At 35.4% G+C, this 25,792-nt stretch overlaps 5 protein-coding genes across 8 annotated transcripts; 1 reads left to right on the top strand and 4 right to left on the bottom strand.

Annotated features, from left to right (window-relative positions):
• Positions 1-157: 157 nt before the first annotated feature.
• On the bottom strand, positions 158-5,174 carry LOC128175851 (hillarin-like). Its single transcript, XM_052841704.1, has 8 exons — positions 5,035-5,174; positions 4,698-4,817; positions 4,346-4,590; positions 1,751-2,858; positions 1,386-1,551; positions 973-1,253; positions 607-792; positions 158-479 (listed from the first exon to the last, which is right to left on the bottom strand). The coding sequence occupies exons 1-8, from the start codon at positions 5,116-5,118 to the stop codon at positions 411-413; spliced, it is 2,259 nt and encodes a 752-aa protein (XP_052697664.1). The 5' UTR covers positions 5,119-5,174; the 3' UTR covers positions 158-410.
• A 115-nt stretch (positions 5,175-5,289) lies between these two features.
• Positions 5,290-8,770, bottom strand: LOC128175852 (uncharacterized). 3 transcript variants are annotated; one of them, XM_052841705.1, is made up of 10 exons: positions 8,097-8,766; positions 7,825-7,988; positions 7,640-7,748; positions 7,399-7,499; positions 7,225-7,315; positions 6,850-7,004; positions 6,566-6,746; positions 6,168-6,263; positions 5,947-6,063; positions 5,290-5,424 (listed from the first exon to the last, which is right to left on the bottom strand). In XM_052841705.1, the coding sequence occupies exons 1-9, from the start codon at positions 8,691-8,693 to the stop codon at positions 5,950-5,952; spliced, it is 1,608 nt and encodes a 535-aa protein (XP_052697665.1). In that variant the 5' UTR covers positions 8,694-8,766; the 3' UTR covers positions 5,290-5,424; positions 5,947-5,949. The 3 variants fall into 3 exon arrangements, 2 of the variants coding, with proteins under 2 accessions (XP_052697665.1, XP_052697666.1); XM_052841706.1 differs by lacking the exon at positions 5,290-5,424 and having other exon boundaries at positions 5,943-6,063; XR_008242729.1 differs by lacking the exons at positions 5,290-5,424; positions 5,947-6,063 and having other exon boundaries at positions 6,566-6,732; positions 8,097-8,770.
• Positions 8,771-10,073: 1,303 nt separating this feature from the next.
• Positions 10,074-12,660, top strand: LOC128175846 (deleted in malignant brain tumors 1 protein-like). Its single transcript, XM_052841696.1, has 9 exons — positions 10,074-10,229; positions 10,326-10,380; positions 10,476-10,584; positions 10,674-10,783; positions 11,037-11,201; positions 11,635-11,725; positions 11,841-11,965; positions 12,070-12,318; positions 12,411-12,660. The coding sequence occupies exons 2-9, from the start codon at positions 10,344-10,346 to the stop codon at positions 12,551-12,553; spliced, it is 1,029 nt and encodes a 342-aa protein (XP_052697656.1). The 5' UTR covers positions 10,074-10,229; positions 10,326-10,343; the 3' UTR covers positions 12,554-12,660.
• Positions 12,661-13,841: 1,181 nt separating this feature from the next.
• On the bottom strand, positions 13,842-16,908 carry LOC128175848 (uncharacterized). Of its 2 annotated transcripts, XM_052841698.1 has the most exons (5): positions 16,441-16,908; positions 15,603-15,635; positions 14,800-15,430; positions 14,461-14,546; positions 13,842-14,344 (listed from the first exon to the last, which is right to left on the bottom strand). In XM_052841698.1, exons 3-5 carry the CDS (start codon positions 15,345-15,347, stop codon positions 14,130-14,132), a joined length of 849 nt encoding a protein of 282 aa, XP_052697658.1. In that variant the 5' UTR covers positions 15,348-15,430; positions 15,603-15,635; positions 16,441-16,908; the 3' UTR covers positions 13,842-14,129. The 2 variants fall into 2 exon arrangements, with proteins under 2 accessions (XP_052697658.1, XP_052697657.1); XM_052841697.1 differs by lacking the exon at positions 15,603-15,635 and having other exon boundaries at positions 16,441-16,906.
• A 4,027-nt stretch (positions 16,909-20,935) lies between these two features.
• On the bottom strand, positions 20,936-23,370 carry LOC128178714 (paramyosin-like). The gene is made up of 2 exons (XM_052846008.1): positions 22,081-23,370; positions 20,936-21,885 (listed from the first exon to the last, which is right to left on the bottom strand). The coding sequence occupies exons 1-2, from the start codon at positions 23,317-23,319 to the stop codon at positions 21,664-21,666; spliced, it is 1,461 nt and encodes a 486-aa protein (XP_052701968.1). The 5' UTR covers positions 23,320-23,370; the 3' UTR covers positions 20,936-21,663.
• Positions 23,371-25,792: the final 2,422 nt, after the last annotated feature.

Raw genomic sequence — 25,792 nt, 5'->3', positions numbered from 1 at the left:
TTTTTGGACCACAAGGAACACTTATAATGAACTGTAAAAAAACTTTATTGATGTTCCTAAAAGCTTTAGAAAGCTTGATAATAAAGTGTCTTTTTACTATTCAAACGAGAGATATTTCTCTAAACGTTAAATTGTAGCATATATATACGGTGGTATTGAGTTTAATAAAGTTTATAAAGTTCTCGTCTTATTTTGTAATTGAATAAAACAAAAGAAGTAATTTGAAATGTTTACTGTAATATACATGTAGCACTGTTTGTAATATACGCTTCTGCTTGTGTAAACTACAGATAACAGGGTGATTCATGTGTAGTTTTGTATGTATTACGCATGTAACACTTTTATACAGTCACGTTTATTTTAAATCATAACAACAATGCATTCTGTATTCCATTGTAAGATTTCTTGATTCACTTTTTCCGTTTCTGTCCATCTGTTGGTACAGGGCTGGGGTCGGGTTTTGTCATCACTTTTTGAATCTGAAAAAAAAAATCCCAAGACCAATAAGTTTCCAAACAATCATGAAACTATTTTTAGCTTGAATAAATTCTCTTCAGTTTAAGGAAGTATACTGTAAAGAAATTGCCGCGCTGATCCTGCACTTACCCACACAAAGAACGAGGCTGCGCCTGCGCTGGTTTTCCTTACTTCGTCCTCAGTGAACTTCTTAAACATATTCTCTGCCTTGGTTTGTACCTCTGTTGGAACCTCTGTCAGGATAAATCGCTGGAAGCGCTGCAGAAGACTGTTCCTTCCTGTTGTCCTCATCAGAAGCCTTATGAACTCCCAGGACTGAAAAAGTTAAAAAGGACAAGGGTGTAAGTATCAATCCATTGTATTAAATTTTGATACAATGAAACGATAGTAATACCCCTGTCATTTGATACAATGAAATGATAGTAATACCCCTGTCATTTGTTTGAAACAAATGAACATGAATTCTAATGGCATTGGATAACAACAAATATGTACCTTTAGTTCTTCCTCTGTTTCGCCCAGCAGAAGGAAGGTTGCAGTCATGATGTCACGGACGATTAATGGTGGGCTGACGTAGTTCATAAGCTCTGCAATGATTGGTTTGTTGAGGTCTGGAATCGGGTGTTGGAATCCTCCGAGACACCGTAAATCCTCCAAAGTTTCCTCGGCTTTTTTTATCAATAAAGTCAGACGTTTTTTGTATCCCGATCCATTCGCCATCGAGATCGCTGGGATAAGGATTTTTTCGTTCCTTCTCTGTATTGCCTCTATCAATGCTACAAAAAAGTGTGATACAATACAGTTGTGCTTCGTTTCCTCTTCATGAAATTATTAAAATCGCTAGCCATAATAAGCGTTGTTAAAATTAATATTTTCATAGATCTTTCATCTACAACTTTATAACTAACCTTGCTGGACCTCCAGAAACTCCAGCCTGGTCGAGGCCTTGCTGTAGTCCCCTTTATCCTCCAGACCGGCGCCCACAAACTTATCTATGCTCAGCTTCAGTCGCTCAATGTCCTTCACATTGGTCGCTTCTTTCACGTCTTTTCTCAGATTCTTTTCTCTGGCATTCTTTAAAGATAAAGTAAATATCAATGAAATGAAAAGTGCAAAACACAATGCAAAAAGATACGGTGTATAAAAAAGATTATAGTATAATTTATGTTGTGAATGTATTTATCGGTTGGCAGTAAGTACAAGCTATGCATCATGACCTTTGTTTAATTGGCGCCAATGTAATTTATATTTTTTTAAACTAACACTTCAATACCTCCCACCCTTTCCTCCTTTTCCCCGAAGGCCTTGGATCTTCCGTGGTAATAAGATAGTTACAGATGTTCTTCAACTCTCCCCTTGTACCCTTAGGCTTCCCAAAAATTTTGATGAGATAGTCGCCATGCTGTGGTATTTTCCCGATAATGTCCATCCTCCCAACTATTCTCTTGAAGTAAAACTTTTCCTTTAGCTCTTCTTCACTCAGAATGACATGTAAAAACTGCACTTTCATCTTAAGAAACATTTCCATCATTAATGTCATGTGGATTTCTTGATGAGGTTTCATAACGATGATTCCTGATTTGTGGGATGGGTCCGCTAGTCCCGCCTTTTGGGCCTCGTATGAATAGCCCACTCCAATCCATGGCGCATCGGGAAAGGGAACACAGTTATCTCGAGTATTTTTACAGATAAGTCGGAAGTCCGCGATCCACGGCACGTGATCACGATCAACATGGCCGCCAAAAATTGAAAGTTTGTAAACACCTGGAACCGGAAACCTAACGATAAAAGACCATATATTGTCCTCAAAGTTCATCACAACATACTTGTTCAGAGAGGTCCTGCTGTCGAGGTCAACATCGGACTCGTCTCTCTTATAAAAAAGTTCATAATTCATTTGTATTGGGTAATCTTCGGGAACTCGAAACCCAATGTCCACAGCTCCATCGATATCGTTCAAAATACAGCTCTGTTCTGTGACGAGCCGTAGCCCGAGCCTGAAGTACGCTTCTTGAAGAAACGGAACGCGGACAAACTTCCTCAGATCATACGGTAGGATCAGCAGTTGCCATTTTGGGTCATCAGGAAAACAGAAGTACAAAAAATCGTGTGGGTCTGTAAGGAAGAAGAACTCGTTGATTTTCTGCACTGTCCAGCCCTCGGTGTTTTCTTCCTCGTCGTCGTTCGCCGTCCAATCGTTGAGCTCGGACCGTCCTACCACCGTCTGACACGCCCACAATGGGTGAATTAACCTCCAGCTGTCATTGACCCACACGGCATTCCACTTGGTCCGAAGGTTCTTCAGTGTGTCAGAAGTCCCTACCTCATAGCCAGCGCTCTTACACACCCCTTTTATTATTACGCATTTGATCCCCGATCTTCTACAAAATTTAACAAGAGGCCCAGGGGCCACATCGCTCACCTGAGCAACAATTGCCTTAATTCTTATCAAATTGGCATTACAGTATCAAAATATCTTGACAACTAAGCACAGTAGATCTTGCTAAAAAAAAATTTGAAAATCTGCCAATTTTTATACACCTCTTTTTTTGGCAAATACCAAGCCCCTTTTGTTGTTGTACCTGTAAGATTTTTCTCTCTTCCTATACACCCCCCCCCATTTCGTGGCCCCACTTTTCTCTAGGGAATCATGGTTTCATCAAACTTAAATCTGCATAACCTGTGCTTTCACACTAAGTACTGAGTTTTGGACCGAAAACTTTCCCAGAATATTTTTAAAGATATTCTCTATATATTCCTAAGTAAAAATTCAAACCGCCATCACGACCCCGCCCTACCACTCGGGACTGTGATTTTGCAAACTTGAATTTACACTACCCGAGGATGCCTCTACACAAGTTTAAGCTTTTCTGGACAAATAGTCTTTAAAAAGAAGATTTTTAAAGATTTTCTCTATATATTCCTATGTAAAAATTCATCCCCCATTGTGGCCTCACCCTACCCCTGGACTATTATTTAAACAAACTTGAATCTATACGATCTGAGGATGCTTCCACTCAGATTTGGGCTTTCCTGGCCTAATAGTCTTGAGAAGAAGATTTCTTAAGATTTTCTCTATATATTCCTATGTAAAACTTGATCCCCCAATTGTGGCCCCACCCTACCCCCGGGGACCATGATTTGAACATTCTTGAATCTACACTATCTGAGGATGCTTTCACTCAGATTTGGGCTTTCCTGGCCTAATAGTTTTTAGAAGAAGATTTTTAAAGATTTTCTCTATATATTCCAATGTAAAACTTGATTCCCCCATTGTGGTCCCACCCTACCCCCAGGGACTATGATTAGAATAAACTAGAATCTACACTACCTGAGGATGCCTCCACACAAGTTTAAGCTTTTTAGGCCGAATAGTTTTTGAGAAGAAGATTTTTGAAAAATACCAACAAATTTTCAATAATTCTCAATTATCTCCCCTTTAAAGAGGGCGTGGTCCTTCATTTGAACAAACTTGAATTCCCTTCACCTAGTGGTGCTTTGTACCAAATTTGGTTGAAATCTGCCCAGTGGTTCTTGAGAAGAAGACGAAAATGTGAAAAGTTTACAAAAACGACGACAACGCCAGACAACGGACAAATTGTGATCAGAAAAGCTCACTTGAGCCTTTGGCTCAGGTGAGCTAAAAAAAACCAGAATACACTAATCAATAGTTGTCATTTATGATTTCATATTTCATTAATCATCGGATTCGAGTAATATACGACCCTTTACTTAATTGAGTTTGCACATTTCTATAATAATTGAATACATGTTTTCATGAAACTGATATGAACAATGCGTGCAGGGTTTTACTTCGTAAGTAAAGGTCATATAGAAATCGTTTGACATATCGTAATTTGTGTTTTACCTGCACAGAACGGCAAACAGGGATGCATAAGAAGCCTTCCCCTCCTTGATGAGCTTCATAAAACCTCGAGGGGTCTTAGCAAGATCTTCAGGGAAATATCCTTCCAAACTTTTGTATCTGGCAGTTGTGACGGGCTGCACGCATAGCCACATGAACAGCGCGCGCAACTTCTGCATATCAGTCCTAAAGGGTTGTACCAGGTAGTTCAGCAATTTTTTGAATGACATATCAATCTTTGCGGGAATCTGAAAAATAGAATAACACAAAAGATATTTTTAGTAAATGTGAATTATAGTGCGGATTTGAAAGTAGAAAAATTGAGGCGAACTAATTTTGAATAAAGCCGAGGTACATTTTTAACGTGCTTATGGACGTCCTTGTACCGCGAAGGTTCGTAAATGTCGTTCTTTTTCTGTGAGTTTTGTTTTGGGGGAGGGTAGTCTTCATCAGGTGGAAATTCGGGAACGTCAACCTAAAAAAATCGAACAAATGTAATACAATCAATCTGTTTTAAACAGCTGGTACTTTATTTATTACACGGTACATACGTGGTACATAAAATACGCTATAAAAACAATAACGTAACAATATCATCATATTTCGATTGTTTTTTATCATTTTTCTTGGTCAATAATTCATAGACAGACAAAGCTATTTATAATATGATGATATAACGAATCGTCACTCACATCTTCCTCGTCCGGCTCCCGGGGTTCTCCATTCTTCTTAACATTGGTTCTGGAGGAACCCTGCACGGAGGCTTTAGTACCCATTGTTGTACTCCTCAACTCATTACTTATCAGTTATTATATTATTGAAATAAAACTACTTAAACTTTCACATTCTTTTCGATCAATTACTAGCGAGTGTAATATTGCAGTGTATTATGAGGCGTAGCCTTGGAAAGTGTTTAAACAAAGTTGTCTGATTTGATGGCCACCGGTGCAGTTGGGTGAGTTTTTTGTTTTTCGGTATATTCGCACCAATTTATCTCACGACCTTTAAGTAAGGAACAATAACTCTTACACACAAACAACCAGTGAATGATTTATTGAAAGGAAATTTAAATCTTAGTTTAAGGTATTCGATCCATAATAGCATCGGATTCAATGAATCTGTGTGCATAACAGATATGTATGGGCCTAATACTCAATATATTTGGACATAATTTTCCTATTTATATTAATTATCAATATGTAGGAGTGTAATGTGTTCCAATTAATGACCTTTTCCTTTTTTTGAAGAGTTGCCCCCCCCCTTTGTTTTTATTCTATAAAAATTAATTCTAAAAAAATCTACACTGAATAAAATTTATTTTCAAAAGTTTTTGTTACCCTTATGATAAAATACATCTTTCCACCAAAGCATTTTTTTGATATTCCTAGTAATTCCTTTTTTATCTTAAAAAATGTGCTCGTCTCCATAGACCTTAATGCAATCTTAATTAATTAATTACTGCTTAGTTAATAATATTTTTGAAAATTTCTCTTGGTGAATCTTTTTCTACTCTTAAATGCTTTAAATAAATATCAAAGTATTAAATATATGATGGATATTCAAGGTTGGAAAAATTTGGTCCTAATATGGATCGGATACCTTAATTATTATTGCGAAAAACAGTAGTAGTTCGTGTATAATTTCATCATGTCCTCGAAAGTCTCGCTCCTACGTATGACCTTCACCTTCTCACCATCAACAAGCAACTCCGCGGGTCGTACCTGTGATCAAAACAATATCTCAATATCTACGGTCGCTGAAGGAAACTCTCCGTGAAATGACATCTTGCAGGAAATCACCTACCTTCATTATGGAAATTACCTACCCTCATGTTGTAGTTTGACCCCATGCTGCTGCAATAAGCGCCAGTGTCAAACACTGCAATGCTGCAACCTTCATGTGGTGTCAATAATAGCCGATCCTACAAAGTTCACACATGGTGACTTCTTTACCTTTATACTATTGTACGTGTATTTTTTAACAACTTGAAGTAAGGAGATACTTATTTGTAAGTATTTCGACTAAATTTCATTTTATTTTAATTATTTATGTTAAAGTGTTTATTTTTAGCAGCAATCATTTTCAAGCACCTTTTGTACTGTTTCTATAATTTACTGCAACTTTATGATCAACTAATCAAATAATGAACTGTTCTAAAATTGAATTAGATTGATATTGTGCTAGTTTTATGAATGTACTGTGACTGTAAATTATTTTTTTAACCTTTCCAATAAAATCAGCACTTTCGCATACAGGACCAACAACGTCCCAAACCAATTTTGATTGGTCGCTGGCGTTTTGGAGATGAGCGGCTCTGCTAGGTTCTGCTAACTCGACATGGTGATAGGCACCATATAGACACGGCCGAATTACCTCTGTCATTGCACCATCTATTACAATGAAACTGGAACGATACAGGATTTTTATACTTATTTCCTCTGAAGTATCTTGTAAGTTTCTTAATTGATATGTCATTTTTCATCAAGTTAATAAATCTTATATTTTACTTTTTCTTTTTGGATAATTTTGTTCCTAGAACACGTGACAACAGAATAGCAGAATTTCCGACCAATGAACGTCCAGGTTCCAGAATGACTTTAGCTTCCGGTGGTATGATATCGCTGATAGAGCTAAGCAAATCGTTTGGTTCGGGAACAAGACACTGCTTGAAAGATTGCAAAATCTGCATCAACTTTGTTTGATTCTTGTCCTATTGTTAGCATACATATATAATTTTAAAAAATCACATTTACGAATACAGAACCTTAATTTACGAAATAGCTCCCAAATAAAACAAGATATACGCAGGTTTTTTCAACCATTTTCATTGACCATTAGCTGCTATTGTTTGTGTGATATTTATAAGAAGCTTTATAGCTCACCTCAGAAGGAACCTGCTCCTGTAGTTTAAGAAATATCTCTTTTCCTCGATGAAGAGGTTTAATTGCTTCAAGGAAGGTGGAAAGAGTTAACCTAAAACAGTTTGGCGTTAATCTTATCAATGGATGATGGAACTATGATAAATTTTAACATATTACAACAGTTGATTAACTTACTTTGATGTGAGAAGATTGTCATATAATCTTGCTATCTCTTGATCATCGTTCTTGTCGATTTCGGACTGAACCACCTGTTTGCATTTTTGTGGTAGTGATATCTAAGACAATGCAACAACATAATCTGGTTTTAAATTCTATTTATCGTAATAGTTGTTAAATGAATGTTAATTTTGTATGTGGATTAATTAATATTTCTAATGTAATTAAAGTTTAATGAGTATCTTCACAAAATTTAAACCTGAGATTTGTATGGAATTGATAATCCTCCGCCAAGATTCAAGACGTACAAATCAGGGAAGCGGCTTCTTAGCTTATTAAAAAGGTCCACAAGTACACGTGTACTCTGTCTGAAATTTAATGTTATTACACAGGGGGCTAAATCAAACGAATTTAAAACAACACTAGTATAGGAAAAAAACTGACTTGAATTTCTCCGGCTCTCTTATAGTGGAACCAATATGACAATGCAGGCCGACTACTCGGATTTTCTCGAACGTTGTCGCCATTTCCAGAACCTCCTCAAGCTCATCAGCAGAGATTCCAAATTTTGATCCCTCTTGACCAGTCGATACATATCCGTGAACATTCTAAAGAGAAAGTTAAAATTGTCCTTTACACTTCTTTTCTCAGAAACCTTGACACTTTTCAGATTGGGATTATGGTAATTGGTTCCAAAAGATGAGCAAACAATATACCGGGTTTATGTCCGGATTTATTCTGAACAACACATTTGCCACATATCCCCTCGCTTTGCAGACATCTATGGTCTGTCTCATATTGAAGATACTGTCCACGTTCAGAAGGACGCCCGATCTACAGGCAAGATCTACCTCCCAATTCATCTTGCCGTTCCCATTAAAGATAATCTTCCCAGGTTCTTGTCCAAGGTCAAGAGCTAGACGAAGTTCATGGCCACTGACCAAGGTCAGAAACAAGCCGTGGTCCCTCATCAACTCCAGAATAGAGGGATTCATGTTGGCCTTCAAGGAGTAACTAAGCTGAATGTTAAGTCCTGAATTCTTCATGGCTGTCATGTATTTGTTGATATTTGCCTCAATTTGTTTCTTGCTGTACAAATAAACTGGAGACGACACATCCTTTAAATTCAATAAATCACAAACACGCATATCTTCACAATATAGGTAATCTTCTTCATACCGGAAGCCCAGATTAATCTGAAAGTTCTTTGGGTGCCCGTGTATTATGTCTTCCATGTTGTGAACAGCCAATGTTATGTCGTGATTCTTAAAGTCAACGCCACAGTCTGTCATAGTATAGGTCACTCCAACCATTTAAATGATTAGGAAGGCATGTCAACTCAAGAGAAGTTAAACATGAACTGTTTCGACCCACATGTACAAGTAATTTAAAATTCAATCAATAGTTTATTGTTTACAATATGTCACAATGTTCCTATAACGTTAAAAACGTTTCTAAGTGACAACATACTTTTAGAATTAAAATGAGATACCAGTTTAACGAAACAAAAAATAATTACTGAAAAATCAACAGTTTTCATTTTTGTGAAATTATCATCTCGTCAAAAGTCAGTTCTAAATAAGTATGCATATACATGTCCTATATTGCTCGCTGGAATAATGTCTGTACACGTATTTGTTTTTTCAAATGCTGATTTGAAATTCCTATCCAAGATATACTCGTATGCACAGACTTGGGTAAGGACATATACCAAGGAATCTAAAATATAAAGCTGACAGTCATTCACAGATCATAATGCATGCTGCATAGAACAAGTTACACAGCCTATCTGAGACCACTTTAAGTTTAATGAAAAGAGGAATAATTTAAATGTTACTACTCGATATTGAGTCAAAACTCCTTAGGTCAAACTATCTGGGTCCTTACTGCTGTTCCCTGGGCGTAAACAGCGTTTATCAGTTTAATTTGTTTGTTCTGTTTACTTTGTGATGAAGGCCACTATCTTCTGGAAAGTAATCAGCCGAGCGATTCTTATTTCACTTCATTATACATAGAAATAAAGGTACCTAATACAAGAACAATGTCATTTACAAATGTTAGAAATTCTGTATCTAACAGACTATTTAAAAGTACACGGCCGTTATAGTTACATCTCTTCAAGTCTTCAAACGGTTTTTTACATTCATTCATAATTTTGAAGTTAGACAAAAAAATAAGATCTTTTTTTCTTTCACAAAACACACTACTGACGAAACAAACTTTTGTAGTAAGATTCTATGGGACCAGGACACTGGGTTCACCAAAATTTAAAAGACATGTAAAAAGATAATGAAACAATTGCACGATGTAGATAGTCGCTGCGGCATTATGTCTTATGATTATTAACGCGATACTTTGGGGGTTTTAGGATGAGGACATCCAAAAATCGCCACATCTGATATCACGCGTACACAACCAGGTATGCAAGGTAAGGACAAATCTAATTTAGATTTACCCTTTAATCTCTGAATAGAAAGCACCAAGTAATCAAATCAAAAATTACAAGTAGCATTTATTGCATCTTTTAAATCACGTTTCTGAATGTCTGTTTTCTTTCTCTTACACAAAGTCACCGTTCCTTACTTAATTAAAGACCCACATTATACAAATGTACTGCAATATGCTGAGGCTATTGGCCTCAGATAAAGGACCGTTAAACAGCTTTATAGGGGAATAATTAAAGAATGAATTGAATTAATTCCAGATGTGCGTTTTGATTAGAAATTGTTGCTATATCATTGGAATTCAAATAATTTTTTACTACTATAAAACACAGGTAATGAAAAATATCGACGTAGTCTTCACTAAGCAGATTACATTTACTGGATTTGGAAGACATCATTTTTCAGGTATTACACAAATGGTACTTTCGCGTTTCGTTTTGTTTTATATTTTTGTTTTGGTCTAAACAAAAACAAAGAATTGTGAAATGTTATTTTTGCAAGGTACTTAAAAGAAAAACAATGGTATGGATCCTGATGCTTTTTCATATGCTAATAAGTAAGTTACACGTTTCTTGTGCTATTGATTTTAAAGAATATATCAGATAGCTTTTTTTGTTCTCTTTTCAAATTTTGGTCTTATGTATATATTAGAATACGTTTCCTCCACTTGTGACGTCACTGCTCAGGAAATCCAAGCTGACTCCAGCTTGCGTTTTCTCACTTCCACGGGGTACAACGAAGGGAGCGGATCATACATTAAGTGGGTAGAAAATATTTTTTTGTTTTATGTATCACAGCAAAGATATATAAGCAACTGTTTTTATAATTTTCAATAATTTCTAATTTTAGTAACATGGATTGTTGGTGGCGGATTGACTCGGGAGGGGATGATCTCAAGCTTTTGTTATTTCTGACTCGAGACCTTGCGTGCCCCGGGGATAAAATTTCCATTTATGACGGTAAGCCACATTCACGGTACTAAAGATGCCTAATTTAAGAATTAAACGAACAGCAATTCCTTTCAAATCATGAAAACTGTGCATGTTATATAGTCTTTAAAAGTTCCATGAAATAAAAAAAATAATAACTTTTGAATTAACAGATATGTGTAGATAAGTTCTGGATTGATATTCACAACTCATGAGCTATATTGTTCAATTAGTTGTCTTTGAGGTGATCATTCAAGTTTTAAGAAAAAATAAATCACTGTAGGAGACAGTTCCACGGCCACGCCCCTCGTCAGCGACCTGTGCGGTACATCAGCCACGCCCACTCACTACTCCACCACCCAGCGCCACGCCTACATCCGTCTGGTGACGGACGCCAGTGTCAGTAGGGCGGGGATCAAGCTGGAGTTCCTGGCTGCCAAGGACTACTGTAGGTTTATTACAATTCTAATTTAGACCTCATATATATAGATGAAAAAGATATTAAATAAACACTTGTGTATGTAGGAATATGAATCGCTCTATACGTATAAATGCTAATAAGTGCTTTTAGTTTTTCAAATGGTGATTATTTAGATAAATTTTAAAGAATTAATTTTGATTTTATGCTTCTTAGGATCAACAAAAGGAGAAATCTAGTTTTTTGCATGCATGCAATTTTGAGTTTAGTCATTTCATTAAAACTGTACAAATAGGATTTTTTAAAACTTCTAGAGCAAGCCCAAAGTCAGGGGTCGCTGTCATAAAACCCAAAAGTCTTTGAAAGGTTTTAATGGTCATTTACCAAGACCACCAACAAACAGACTCCTTATCTCAGTATCGATGATATTTTGTTTTATAAATAAATTTCATAACATGGACAGCAGGAACAGGTTGTACAGCATCACAGACGTTGATTGCGGGAGACAACTCCAATCTTCTTTCAAGTCCGAACTTTCCAGGCCTCTACACAAAGTAAGGTGTCACAATACATTTGCGTTTTATTTGTTATGTAACAATGATAAAAATATATGAATAAACACCATTTACTCTGATAGCACTGAATTTTATTTCTTTTCATCGTGCACAGTGCCAAAACATGCCGATGGCTGATTACAAGCCCCGTTGGAAATGTTGACCTTGACATCGTGTTTTCTGACATTGAAGATGACCTTCCCAGTCGGTGTGACTATGACAAGTACACCATTAACGACGGTGAGTGACAATCAGTTGGCCTTGTTTTTTATACTGTGGTTATTATTTCTCATTTTTTATTCATCGAGATAGAGTACTTATTAATGTTGTTTTCTCGCTTGAAGGTAATGACCGCTGTGAAAACAACGTGGTAAGGACCGTGTGCTCTCAGTACCCAAAGGTCACGCCATTCACATTTACTTCTTCCGGGTCATCCGTTGTGGTGTTTTTTGTCAGTGATAGCAGCGTCAATCGAAGGGGGTTTCTTCTGAAGTACAAATCGAACGCGACCTATACAACAACGACTGTTACCCAGACAACAGAATCAAGTTCATCCCAGACTACGTCCTCAAGCGTGGAAAAAAGTAACAAAGGTGTGACTAATTTGTCAATATGTTGACATACAAAAATGTTTGTAAAGGCAATGTTAGTTCAACTACTTGTAGGATTTATTTATTTTTTTTAGATCCGAACACTTGCATGGATGCCAGGATGGTGATCGGCATTGTTTTCGGGTCCCTGGTTGTGGTGATATTTTCTGTTATCGTTGTTGTATTTATGATATTACGCTTTCATAATTTGCAGAAGACAATTAAGCCAAAAGATTGAAATATTCGTCATTTATCTTTGATCTATGACTTTGTTAGACTTTAAAAATTAGTTAAGTCATACCATTTGATTTGAAAGTTTTGATTAAAATAAAACAAATTATTTTATTTATATTATGTGTCTTTGTGATATCGTGTGATGTACATTATCTTACTGTATGACGGCATATAGGTTCAATTTTCCAATGCTCAGTAACCTAGTACAATTGTACAGTATTCTTACATCAAAACTCTAATTATCACAATTAATTGAAAGATTCTGCCAGGGTATTTAACTGCAATCGAACACTTGCTATAAATCTTTCAACTCTAAGCGTTTTTGGAGGGCGCATTTCAATCTCGGCAAAAATATTCGGGAGTATATTTTGGAGTTTCACTTTGAATTGCGAAAAAGCTGTTTCTTGGTGCGATGGTTTCATTGTCTTTTTAAATGTATGAAGGCCTAGTCAAAATATTTCAGACCAGCAAATTTCAGTTTTTATATGGGATTACTATTATATTAAGAAAAGCTTCTGAAGGTTAATGACTTAAACGTGGTCATTTAGTCATCATATTGTATTGTTATTTGATTAAGATAGCATTCATAGAGAAGAACATGTACATGTATCCCAATTCTCATTTTTTTAAAAAAGAGTTACTGGGAACCCCTCTTGGAATCGACACCCTAAGACCAGCTGGCTTCAGCATGTTCGTGTAAATGGGAAAAGATCAAGAATAGATCTTGAATGTTAATTACTTAAATTAAGTCAATTTATCATCCTGCTGTACATCTTTACATTAACAAAGCAACAATGGAGAAGTATCAAATTTATCATTTTAAAGAAACGAGATAGGCTTCATATAGGATAGATATTCATTGTAAGCAAATGAATACAGCTAATATGTGGAAGAACATTGCCTTTAAGATGATACATACATGTTCATTGAGGAAATAATCATTTTATTGTTTTTACGAGTTGTCTAAATATTATCAAAAGAACTGAAGTGTAAACAGATTACATGTTTAATATTGGAATATTTTAAAAAATATCTCCTATATGGTAATGGCATTAACTTTAACATTGTGTCGCCCTTCTCTTCGTGTATTTATAATTCATTCATCGACCAAAGCAAACAGAGATGAATTCGATTTAACTTTTCTAAATCATGTTATGCTTGAATATTATTCAAGAAATATGACACGATATGCATTGTTAATTGCTTTAAATGCAGCTAAAATGGAGCTTGCGAGAACCCTACCTTTAAAGAGTATTTTTCATAATAAGCGGGTTTTAAAGGGCTTTAATCTGGAAAATATTTGCATGTTTATTTAAGGATTCTCGTTGCAAATGCTTTAAATTATAAGATCATAAAACTGTACGTATCGACATTGCTAAAACATTGTTTACAGTGGTCCTAAGATTGGCAATCACATCGTCTATCACACACATTTAAACACATCCTTTAACACAAAATATGCATAATGAAAATTTTGTTTGCACCGGCATAAAAATGACACACTGGCATGTACTGCACACGTCTTGACATGCACGTGAGTAGGACCCTCGCCCGGCCGGCAGGGGAGGTCGTCTGTGACGCTACACTAACGTGTTGAGATCCCTGCTGACGTCATCGTCTTTGTTACTATCTTTGTACGCCGGAAGTCCTCGTGAAGCAGACGACATTTCGTCATACCAGTGATAAATGTTTTGCACCATGCACAGTAATCCTAGGACTGTCCCAATGATTAGCACCACGACAGCAGTCAGAGCAGGTGTCCTTTTTAAACGTAACACTACACACAGCATTAGAGCTGAAAAAAGATACAATGAGATCAAATACACATTAGATGGATAAAGGTAATCACATAGTCTAAGTTTACAAAAAAAGACGTGACATTTATATAGGGGATATGGTTTAATTTCTTACTGATAAGGAAAACTGGAAAGGATATGAAAAATCCAACCACAGCTATTAATCTGCTGCTGGAGCATTCTCGAAAGTACTTCATTGCCCTGGAAAGTAAAAAATTAAACAGTTTTATTGTTAGAGTTGAAACTTTTTAATCATTCTCTAATGTACTTTAGGGCCAATAAGTTTACTGTATTAATAAGCCTTGAAACTTTCGAACATAATCTTACATAGCAATATTGCCCTGCAGTGTAAACTTTACTGCAAGTCTTTGAAACTTCTGAACAGTAAATTCATAAAACTAGTATAACAATTAGACTTGAACTTGAGTCGTACGTAAAAAAAAAGTATACCAACCTCTCAGGGCCATCGATGGTTTTACTGACTTTTGAAGCTATAAAACATTGCATAGAGCACACTAGGACACAGTTTGACGAGAGAATCATCACCAGCGTGGAGAAAGCGGTGAACACCTCCGTCACGTCCTCATACTGCTTCACTGACGACAGCAAACTGCCGTTCCGAAATCCTCCCTCAGGAACATCTCCAGTTCCCATAAGAAACACATATATATCCAACACAAGAATTACAGAAGCCGCTAGACACAGAATGGCCAGGCTGTGAATGGTCTGGGTGACGTTGTTTTTGGCTATGGCCTCTTTACTGAGTTTAGCTATAGCGGGATTCTCCTTTGGGGTTTGTTCAGTTTGAATGGTCGTTTGTTTCGATGACATTCGACTTGATGGTCTGCTGACCATTTCCGGTGTTCTACGCATGTGCACAATTTGTTCCTTCTGTTTTTCCTCATGGTCATTGGTTTTAATGGTCTTACTGTCCTCCTTCTTTTGAATGACCACTTCCAGAAGGTCCCGGTTTCTGAAGCTGTCCGAGTTATACAGCTCCATCACGGAACAAGCACCTGCCTGAAATAGTGGTTCAAATCCTCATTGTGTCTGTTCTCTGTGAATGTATTCAAACCTGTGCTAATCTGTAATTAGAGACATGCAAGGTGTTAGTTTGTCATTTTCTAGATTAACAAAATATTCATGACAAATAAATACCCTCCGAGTTTTTTAAGTATGCAATATGATACTTATCAAAGATAAATATCTCGAGGAAAGAATGATAAATTATATACTAGAAGTCACTGCTATACAAACCTTTTTTTATAAGAGTTTTCTTTGCTAGTCTATCTGAACAGCGGCCATATGCAAAAGACACAAAATTCGTGATTTCAGATTTCTCCTTGGGAAACGTTTTGCAGGCCAATTTGAGTATTATATTTGATCTCAACAAGGAGGAATGCACATACTTTAGTTGTGCAATAATCTGAATTTTAACACGCATGCTTCAAGATTCTCAGACACAATGTCACTTAGTCTTTCAAGACATTGATATTACAAAGCTGAAATTTGATGAGTTTTTCAATACCCTGACATCTGAGTTTCGAAGAGTTGTTTTGATTCTGTGGGATTTTAATAATTGCAGGTAAAACTGTGGAAGAAGAGAGCAGCTAGGCAGGAATTGAGCAAGGATACGTCGTCGATCGCGCACCTGTCAAGATTATGTCATTCGCATTTTTTTAGAGCTCTGTCAGACCCCAATGAAGACAGCATAGAAATACAGCCTTTCGTTATATTTTTTTTTTAAGTTTTATTTCCCTATGTGCATTTTGGAAAACCAAGTATGAGATGATTTAATGTTCTCAGGTAGGATAAATACCTGTCGACCAGAACAAAGGTTTAGCATGTGTTGCACAAACATTTCCTTAACATTGATAACCTTACACTGCGCGATCGTTTGTGAAAATTTCTTATCAATAATTTCATTGAATCATCCCCATTCTTACCTCCCCGGGAAATCCCCGATGTACGTATGCAACTATAATCTTGGGGTCTTATTGAAAAAAAAAATAGCTATAAAAAAGTAGAAATCGACAATTACTACCTTGAAGTATGCGAAGTCGTTTTACAATATCCAATGCACATTCAGTCTTACCTTTAGTTTCTGTGTAGACAGGAAACGGCCATTCTTTCTCTCAAAACAGACCACAGAAGTATCTTTTGAATACAAACAACAATTGACATTAAGACCCCGACGTTTGAGGACCAATAACTGCTTCTGAGCGCAGACTACACAATTATTGATCGGAGCAGACGACTGTAATCATATTTGATGAACATGCCAGCCACCTTTTTTCTCGGGTTAAATCCTTGATCACGCTGAATTTACCGCCGTGCATGCATAATTCTGCACTGTTTACATCCACCAGTGAATGAGAAAGCGCTCCTTTTTTAGTCAAAAGTACAACATGAATCCTGACGTGAATGACAGTCGTTGGAGTCAGATTGGGGAAAAGATAAAATATACACCTGAATCTACCTATTTAAATTCATCGCCTCTATTAAAGCTCTCTAATTCCTGCCCATTCAATTTAAATTGAAATATAGCTATTTCTGTAATGGGAATAATTTGTTTATTGTAGGGCTCATTCACCGTGTACGATTTAATTGAAAATCATTACTGAATACCATGGAGGAGTAATATATACACTCGAGCCGTCACACTTCACCGGCAGGGGGGCAATACAAGTATGTACAGAGTCACCCGCAGACCACTCCCCGAAGGGCGAATTATAGGTATTGACTTTTTTGTCAATTTTTCACTCTGAATGTTTCTGCATACTTTGATTTTAAAATGATGAAGTAAAATACATATTTGATGAATCTTAATTGGTCATTTAATAACAAAATGACGATAAACTTTGTCATATATACAAATTATATACAACATGTGAAGTAATATTTTTAAAATTGCTGAATACTTTAACATAGTTAAAATTTATCCTTTAAAATCAAAGGTGAAAGATCAACTTTTATGACTTATTTGTTATTTATCGACGGATAATAAATCTACTGAAGCTCAGGGTACATGGCTGCCGCATGTAACCATTCTACTTCAAGGAGTATATTTCACCACGCCCATCCGATGTAATAACGGTGTAAATTACAAGGCATACTGTATAATCTCATTGTCAAATCAAAGTACTGAAGTACTGACGGGAGTTGATTTTACCGATTATCATTTATTTTAAAATCAATTTATCTTGCATGGCAATTAGTTTCTAGTTTGTATTTGAATTATGCACTTTTTTATAATATGAATTTTTTAGACTTTTCCGACAAGAACTTCGAGAAACCCCATATGAATCATGTTGTGTAATTTTTAAAGATAGATTTAAACTACTAGTATGTATTAGTTATCGAAACAATTCTAATCCTATAATCCTTCAATACTATCCGGCAAGCAAGAAAGCCCCATCTCTGCTTGTAGCAGATTAACGAGACTATATCAACTCTGACGTAGGAATACATGAGACTTCAAAAATATCTAAATTGTTCGTAGTATATAAAATTTGACTATTTTCAAAGTGTTTATAGATAAGTTTCCTTGAAAAACAATACTTCAGCATGCATTACATCGATTTTTTTTCTATTATTTTCAAGAACTTAGTCTTGTCAGCGGTGTTGATTTGTGCTTAGGTTTAAACACTGTTTCACTTTCAGTTTGCCAGAGTAACTGCATAGGAGAGTTGATTAAAATCAACTCCCAAAAAATGATATAAAAATGCATTTATTCAAAATATACATCGTATTTTAGTGTTATTAAAGATGATTTACATATACATGTATGTTGATCGGATTTACCAATCTTTTTAAATGACAGAAATAAATCAATGCATATGAATTAATTAACAATTTTACTATGAATTAATTCAACAGCGCCAGTTATTTTTCTGTATAATTAACAACAATGAAACGGTAAAAGAAATACACAATTCCTATACTGGACGTCAAAAATCCTTAAAGATTTCAAACACTTCACAAAAAATGTTCATTCTTAAGTCCTCACGTGGGCAGGCCTGTAGGTCTGTAACACAGTTTATCCTTATCGGAGGAACACTCATGCATAAACATTCTATGCTGTTAGAGACAATTAAATAAAAAAAATCCCACACATGCACACGTGTTTTAATTATTTCTTTTAATCCATATTTAAATGATATTCTAAATAATAATTATATTAGTTTAGATGTTTTCTAAATCAGGTATCAATGGTTTGCATATCTGAACCTTTAAGATATCATTGCATAATATGTTGGTCTTTGTGCAATGCTAGAGTTATCTATCTTGTGGCAAGATCCATTCTCCGAAAAAGGGGGGTAGGACTTGTTACTGTCAGTACAGTATGTATGTAAAAACTGAATAGAATCTTTATTTAAAGTGTTATTGAATAATGATTGTAGTCGAATATTTATACTTGTAATGCTGAAAGCGTATACATTGATATTTTTAAGCCACGCCTTGTTGCTGTATTTCTTATTAAAACCGTCGACTTTTTGTCTGCAAACATATAATGTCCATCTCTTGATGAACATCAAACACTGTCAGAACCAGTCTATTTATCACAACACCGGAAGTCAACGAAATGATAAAAATACTCTCAGTATTTAGAACATCGATATGCATGGAAAAGTTTGGACGTTGGAGAATACCAACCGAGTGAATTGAATGAGAGAATAATATAGAACACTGTATATTATAAAAAGAATGTCTTATGAATTGTAATGATAAATAAATTTTATACAACACGTATTTTCATATAAAACTCCAAACTTGTTGAATTATATATATATATATATATATATATATATATATATATATATATATATATATATATATATATATATATATATATATATATATATATATTCACTGACTATCACACAGAAATCACAAGAAATCCTATATGTATTTAGGTTCTTGTACAGGTATAGCTGCTTCACTTTGTCCTTTGTCATATTATTTATTTTTTATCAAAGGTAAAACCTATGAATTTTTCACAGATATCTTACAATAGAACATTTTGTGTAAGTCTGTAGCTATCGTTTGGGTTAATTTTGAAAAACCGAAAATTATCTCAATAAGAAATCCCTTTAAATCATCGCATTGACCAATGCAGGCAATACAAAAACTCTGACAAAGAATTATTTATTTATAAATGTATATATATATTTTTTTACTTTTAAAACATTTTTATCAAAATTGCCAAATTCATATGATTTTTTTTTAATTTGCTCTAAAACAATGGACAATTTAATAAAAATATTTTTAAATCAGAGAAAAAACAAGATAGTCGTACAAAAGTTATACCTATACATTTGAATAATTTTGAATTTTTGCACTCTTTGCGAGTCCCTGAACCTCGGGATATTTTGTGCTGGGCGGCGGTCTATATACATGTACTCGTTTCGCTGGAGCTTTATCGGGGCTTATCGCGCTGGGCTAGAGTTGACAGCGAAACAATCCCCCTTAATAATGCAGAGTTTTTTCCAAACTCCATCAGTTGGAAACCCTAATGGTCGTGGGATGGGTTTTGGTAACGAACAGGAAAGGACGTAATATTTCTGTAATGAGTCTGTTTGTTCAACAACCGCCCGTGGCGGAGATTTTCTGTACACGTGACGCCAAAGTTAGATTCTTTTTTAGTTTCAGTAATTAGAACAATGCCGTACTGATCACAGTTTGGAGATAAAAGTATGCAACTATTAATATATACTGTGAACATATATATTTTCAAATACTTATAAACTAACCATCGAAAGTTAAGCAGCTGTAAATTATCAAGCATTAAGTGGAAAACAGTTGACCAGTAATAATTTTTTTTTCAATATTGACATCTAAATCTGTAATTAACGGTTTGTTAATAGATAAAAACTAAATGAATTCTTATTTATAAGTTCTGTAATTACACACAACCAATGTTAAAATATGTTTACTCATTTTTTATATCATGTAACAGAATAATGTTTTCTTGTTGCTTATCCTTTTAAAAATTTATCTGAGATATCTGCCGAGCCTAGAAGTTTGAAGGATTTTTTCTCTCACTGATATTATCACAGAACTAAAATGAAATAAACATAAATAGTTAAAATAACATATACCAGTTTTAGTATTTTAATATTCTATTTTGATGTATTTCATAGACTGTACTAACATTTCAAAATACTATGCTATCAACACCAGCTTCTGTTAATTGATAGTGTGGCGTATATATTTTATTTTGCTTTTCTCAAATTTGAAATTTTTAACAGCAACTTTTGGTCCCGTATGGCGAAAAAACCCCTACAGTTTTATGCTAATCCTGTAAAGTTGTGATTTATATTCCAAAAATTAACCGTGTTATTCATAAGATTTATTTCAAAAAATTGATATCAATATCGGTAAATATCTAATTTATGTTAAAAAATTGTTTTAATTTAGGACTATTAATCTATTTTAAAAGAAATATTACCAGAAACGTCTCGCGTAGTTTCTGCTAACATACATATATGTTAACTTTTTTTAAAGTGTTGTCTTTAAAATCGCGTAAATATTAGCACGAATTTTCATTTACAAATTTTCTTTAAAGACACAAGTAAGTGATAAACTCATTTTAACCAGTTGAATGATTTATTGAATATCTACAGAAGTCACATTTTTACAGCAGAATAAATCAGGTCTCAGACATTATGTGAACCCTATATAGCCTGGCTTGGTACTACTAGATTTTAATTACGAAGACACAATAGCTCGTGACTCCTTTGATTTAGACGTCAGTTATTCGGAATAATTTAAGTTAAACTATTAACTAGAATATGGAGGGAAATGGTGAGGAATCAACTCTATTCACTACTGGAATAAATCCAAAATATCACGACTGTTCCGTATTCCAGTGCCTAAAATTATTTAACTGTAACTTCTCAATTAAAGGAATGTTAATATACAAAACCAGTTATTTCGGTGATTCAAAAACTGAATTGGAATTAATTGAAATGATCCTCAGTTTCAAGACTCCGGTACTTTGTAAGAATAGACTAGTCCAATTCAATCTCGTAATCAACTTTCAAACATATTGTGTAGTAAATCATCTGTTATTCTTCTTTTAAATTTAAACTATAAATGACAAAAACGCAGGTGTAATAAATTATTTCAATAGTGACAATTGATGAAAATATAAAAATACAAACCCTTAATATGTAGCAAATAACAAGTGCAATCATGCTAAAATGTATATTTCGATAAAAATATGCGGAGCAATATCACATTGTACAAGCATATGACATAAATATCTCAGGTATGAAGAAAAAAATTAGTCTCTAGAGCACGAAATGTCACGTGACTATCCGCAGAGCTGGCTGAGTCTGGAGGACTGTCCCATGAGGGTCATGATGTCGGAGGTGGCCGAGTTGAGGGTGGTGTTGAGGCTGGACATCTTGTTGTTCATGTCTGTCTTAATGGCGTCCACGTACTGTTTGGCCGACTGGCCGTTGGCGGTAAAGTTTCCTTTGAGCGCGTGCACGTCCTGCTCAAGCTGTAGCAGCTCACCGGCTTGATTTGTAATCTGAAAAAAAGTTTTCAAGCGTTGGAATTATTAATCAGTTCAGGTATCAAATGTCTTCAACTGATTGACACATTCTCGTAAAGAATATGCTGAAATAACTGTGTTTGAAAAATTATCAAAAACTTAATAGCATATACTTTTATTTAAATAAACGAAAAATCTGCGACAACTGAACAAAAGCTCCCTTTCACTTACCGTGGTGTTAAGTTTCTGTAGGTCGCTATTGATCTTCACGGCGTCTGGAATCAACTTCCTAATGTTTATTGTGTTCTTCACGATCTTCATCTTGTCTGACATGATGCTGGTGCCGAGTTGTTGGAGACTGGAGATCACCGTGGAAACGTTCTTACTGGTCTCCAGGATCTCGGCCTGCAGGATGGACATCTCCGGGTTGACCCTCTTCTGGAACTGCGTGAGGTTGTTGATGGCGTCCTGAACGTCTTGCTCTGTAACCTTGAGCCGGGCGAAGGCCGCTTGTGACGTTGTCTTAGCTTTAGCGATCTCCGTCGTCTGGTTGGCGAGGTCGGTCTTAATTTGGTCGGCTTTCTGGGTGAGATCAGTGATCTCTTTGGTTTGGGTCTGTTCTAATTGTTTTACCTCGGACTCCAGCGTCTGAAGTTGTGTTTTGAGCTGGTTCAAGAGAGCAGTAGGCGCTGTAGGTGCAGGGCCAGTGGTGGTTTGGGCGCCATTTGTTGTGGTTGGCATTGAGTTTGTGGTGAAGGGTTGTGGCGGCATGGTGGCGACAGGGGTAGACCCAGACTGCATGTTCTTCAACATATTCTCTAGAGTGATTAACTTCAGTTCCGCGGCTGCAATTTTCGTTGTCTGGTCGTTAATCTGCTTATTCAATGCTGTTTGAATCTTTGTTTCTTCTACTGCGCTTTTCTGCATTTGCATGGTGATATTGAAGATTTTATTGTTGATGTCGCTAATGGCCTTCGTCAAAAGATCTTTGGTGTCATGTAACATCTGATTGAGAGCTGCAGAATTCCCGGTTCCTGTAGGAGCAGACGAGGCGATCTGTTTTAGTTTTTGGATCTCGTTGTTTAGGTCTGTCAGCTTTGACATGTAACCCGCGGCGTCACTCTGTATACGCGCCAGAGTGTTCTGAATCATGCTGTTCTGTGACACGTATTGGAACTTCGTTTTGTCCAAATCTTGTTTCACTTGGTCCACCTTTTTATCCAAAGCCGACGAGGTTCCTGCACACAGTCCATTTGGGTCCGCTACGTGAAATTGGTACGTACATGATCCACTGTTGGATGGACCCCCGGAGTTAGGGTTGGGCTGAGGGGCCTTAGTAGTGGTCACTTTCGGCTTCTGTGTTGTTGTCGTCGTCTGGATCTTCAGTTTCGTCGGTAACGGTTTAATGGGTATGAACTGGGCTGAACATGTCGCCAATGCAACCAAAAGGATAGTCAGTTTACCGTACATTGTGATGTCCAGGTTAGTTGTTCTGATGTAGGCGACGTTTATTACAGTGGCCAGGGTATCACTGATCTTTATAAGTCTAGGGGCGGGAGAATAGGCGGCTTATCTTGTTGGTGTAAACAATCGGAGAATGATTGGCGGATACAAGTACAGAAGGCAAACACAGCAAACAAGCTTCTAACAGCTTCATGTTTTCTCAGGAAAAAGGCATCCTGGTAATCTACTGGACTCTGAAAGAATTACTGATGTTGACCAATTTCTAGTGTCAAACTTATACAAAACCATCTGTTGTGGTGGGACTGGTTCTGTCGCCAAAACATAAAGCATGCACTCGGTGTTCCCGGGGAAGCTTTGCGTCAGAACTTCAAAATAAATGGCGATGCCAGTCTCCAGCATACGGCTCCACACACAACCCAATTAAATTTACTTTAGAACCTTCCCAAAACCCAAACTTGTCCCCAATTTCCAGCCGCGAAATATCTAGGTGTAGCATCTTTCTGCTATGTATCCATAATTTGACAGTATTTTGTAGTAGTGTTAAGAGCAATTGTTGTCATCTGCAGTCTGATCTTTTAAACAGACTCTTCTCTTAATGGTCTAGTTTTATCTTATTTAAAAGAGGTCACGGAAGGATGAAGTGTTTTTTATGGCATGGAATGAACACAATTTTGGTCTCGAGGTACTTTGGTTTAAATTTTAGAATGTACCTTTGAAAAGGCTAATGCTTCAGCCTTGAACGCATACATTTTTGCTGACTTATCATTATGTTCTTCGATAAATAATGTTTCAAGATCTCTATTATACATTTATTATGAAATTGGAACAATGGCATTTCTTTCATTGGATACAATAGGTACCTAGTTTTAAGTAAAGATATGCTTGCATGCAATAGAGAGAAACAATCGATAGATAGAAATTATGCAAATACACAAGGTTATGATAGAAACGGGGAAATTTAATTAAATGGTTAATAAAGAATCATTGAAATAGCCACGAATTAACTGGGTCTTAGTCCGTTTTATCTCGAGCTCTTCGTATACCCGTAATTATTGAAAGGTTTAAGGAGATTGGGGTTAAAATGGTCTGAGCTCCCGTGCATGAAATTTAAGGAATAAAAAATCCTTATTACTTTGTCCATATTTTCAACAAATGTACAGTTAAATATTAAATCATCGCGCCCAACAGTACGTAATTTGCGTCAGTTATGAAATGTATTGAATTTTGGTTTGTGTTTTATATAACAAATTATCAAATATTTAAACGTAACAATGATGTTCTAGTCAATTTAATTTTTCTAAATCAAATGCTTGCGCAATCCTTCACATTCAATTTAGGCGAAAAAGCAGAATTATTAGAAAATGTCGTATTCAAATTCACAATCCCCATAATTCATGAAATAGTATAAGCTGTATGCAATGAAATTCATTCCATGGTATATAATCTTAAATTTACAAATATAATTTAATATACTTTACATTCCCGTGGTGAATTCAATTTCCTACAATATCAAATCATCCACAAATTCGATATTAAAGGAAAATACGCCAATGTATACTGGCATAAAAAGAAAATAATTTTTTCACAAAAAGGGCCGTTTTGATTTTGAAATTTGCTAAAAACGAGAAAGTTCTCAAATTTGCTGAGTTTACCATCATGTAAACAATTGTCGATTTCAGATTTTTCTTGGGTTTTTTTTTTGGTTTTGTTTTTTTGGTTTTGTTTTTGTTTATGATTAAAACTTCAGACCGATTTTTTCTGTTTCTGTTACAAATAAACATGTATAAATGCCTATGGTTAACAGTTTAATTTTGTGTCATTTGAATTGCATCTTTAAGCTTTCTTGCATCCCTTACGTTTAGAAAGATGCGAAAATACCGGTAACTGTATATGCATGATAATTTTTTATTTAAAGTAGCATTTTAAGAAAAACAATTCATTTAAATCTTTCAAAATGAAATGACTGCACTATTCATTACATTCCGTATTTTGCGAATTACTTTTAATTTGTAGAATTATTACAAGAGGTAGAATTCAATTTCTCAACTTTTGAAAAATTTATTTAACAGATTCAATGTAGAATTTAAAGTAAGTACGTACGTGATTTTCTATTATTAATAGTAACTTGTATATAGGCACGTAGCATCGTATTTTAAAGTGGTTTGGAGGGGGGGGGGGGCATTAAAAAATTTTGATTAGCAAAAAGAAAAAACTAACAAAACACACACAAAAAAAAAAACAAAAAACAAAACCAAAAAAACCCAAAACCAGGGAAAAAAACATGGGAAATTTTCAAAATATCATGAAAATCTTAATCTGTGGGGTGGGGGTTAGTATTAAATCTTGCTAATTCAATTTTACTGTTGAATTCTTTATTTTCACTTCCATTTATTTCACACTTCCAAAATGTTCAACGCCAAAGTCAATTACATGTTGTTATTTCAATTTCTTATATGCAAATTTTAAAAAAATGTCTGCT

Source organism: Crassostrea angulata, chromosome 3 (assembly GCF_025612915.1).
Source record: "Crassostrea angulata isolate pt1a10 chromosome 3, ASM2561291v2, whole genome shotgun sequence".
In the NCBI taxonomy this organism is placed as follows: domain Eukaryota; kingdom Metazoa; phylum Mollusca; class Bivalvia; order Ostreida; family Ostreidae; genus Magallana; species Magallana angulata.
Note: the sequence above shows the minus strand (reverse complement) of the source record. Positions and strands in the feature narration are given on the sequence as shown.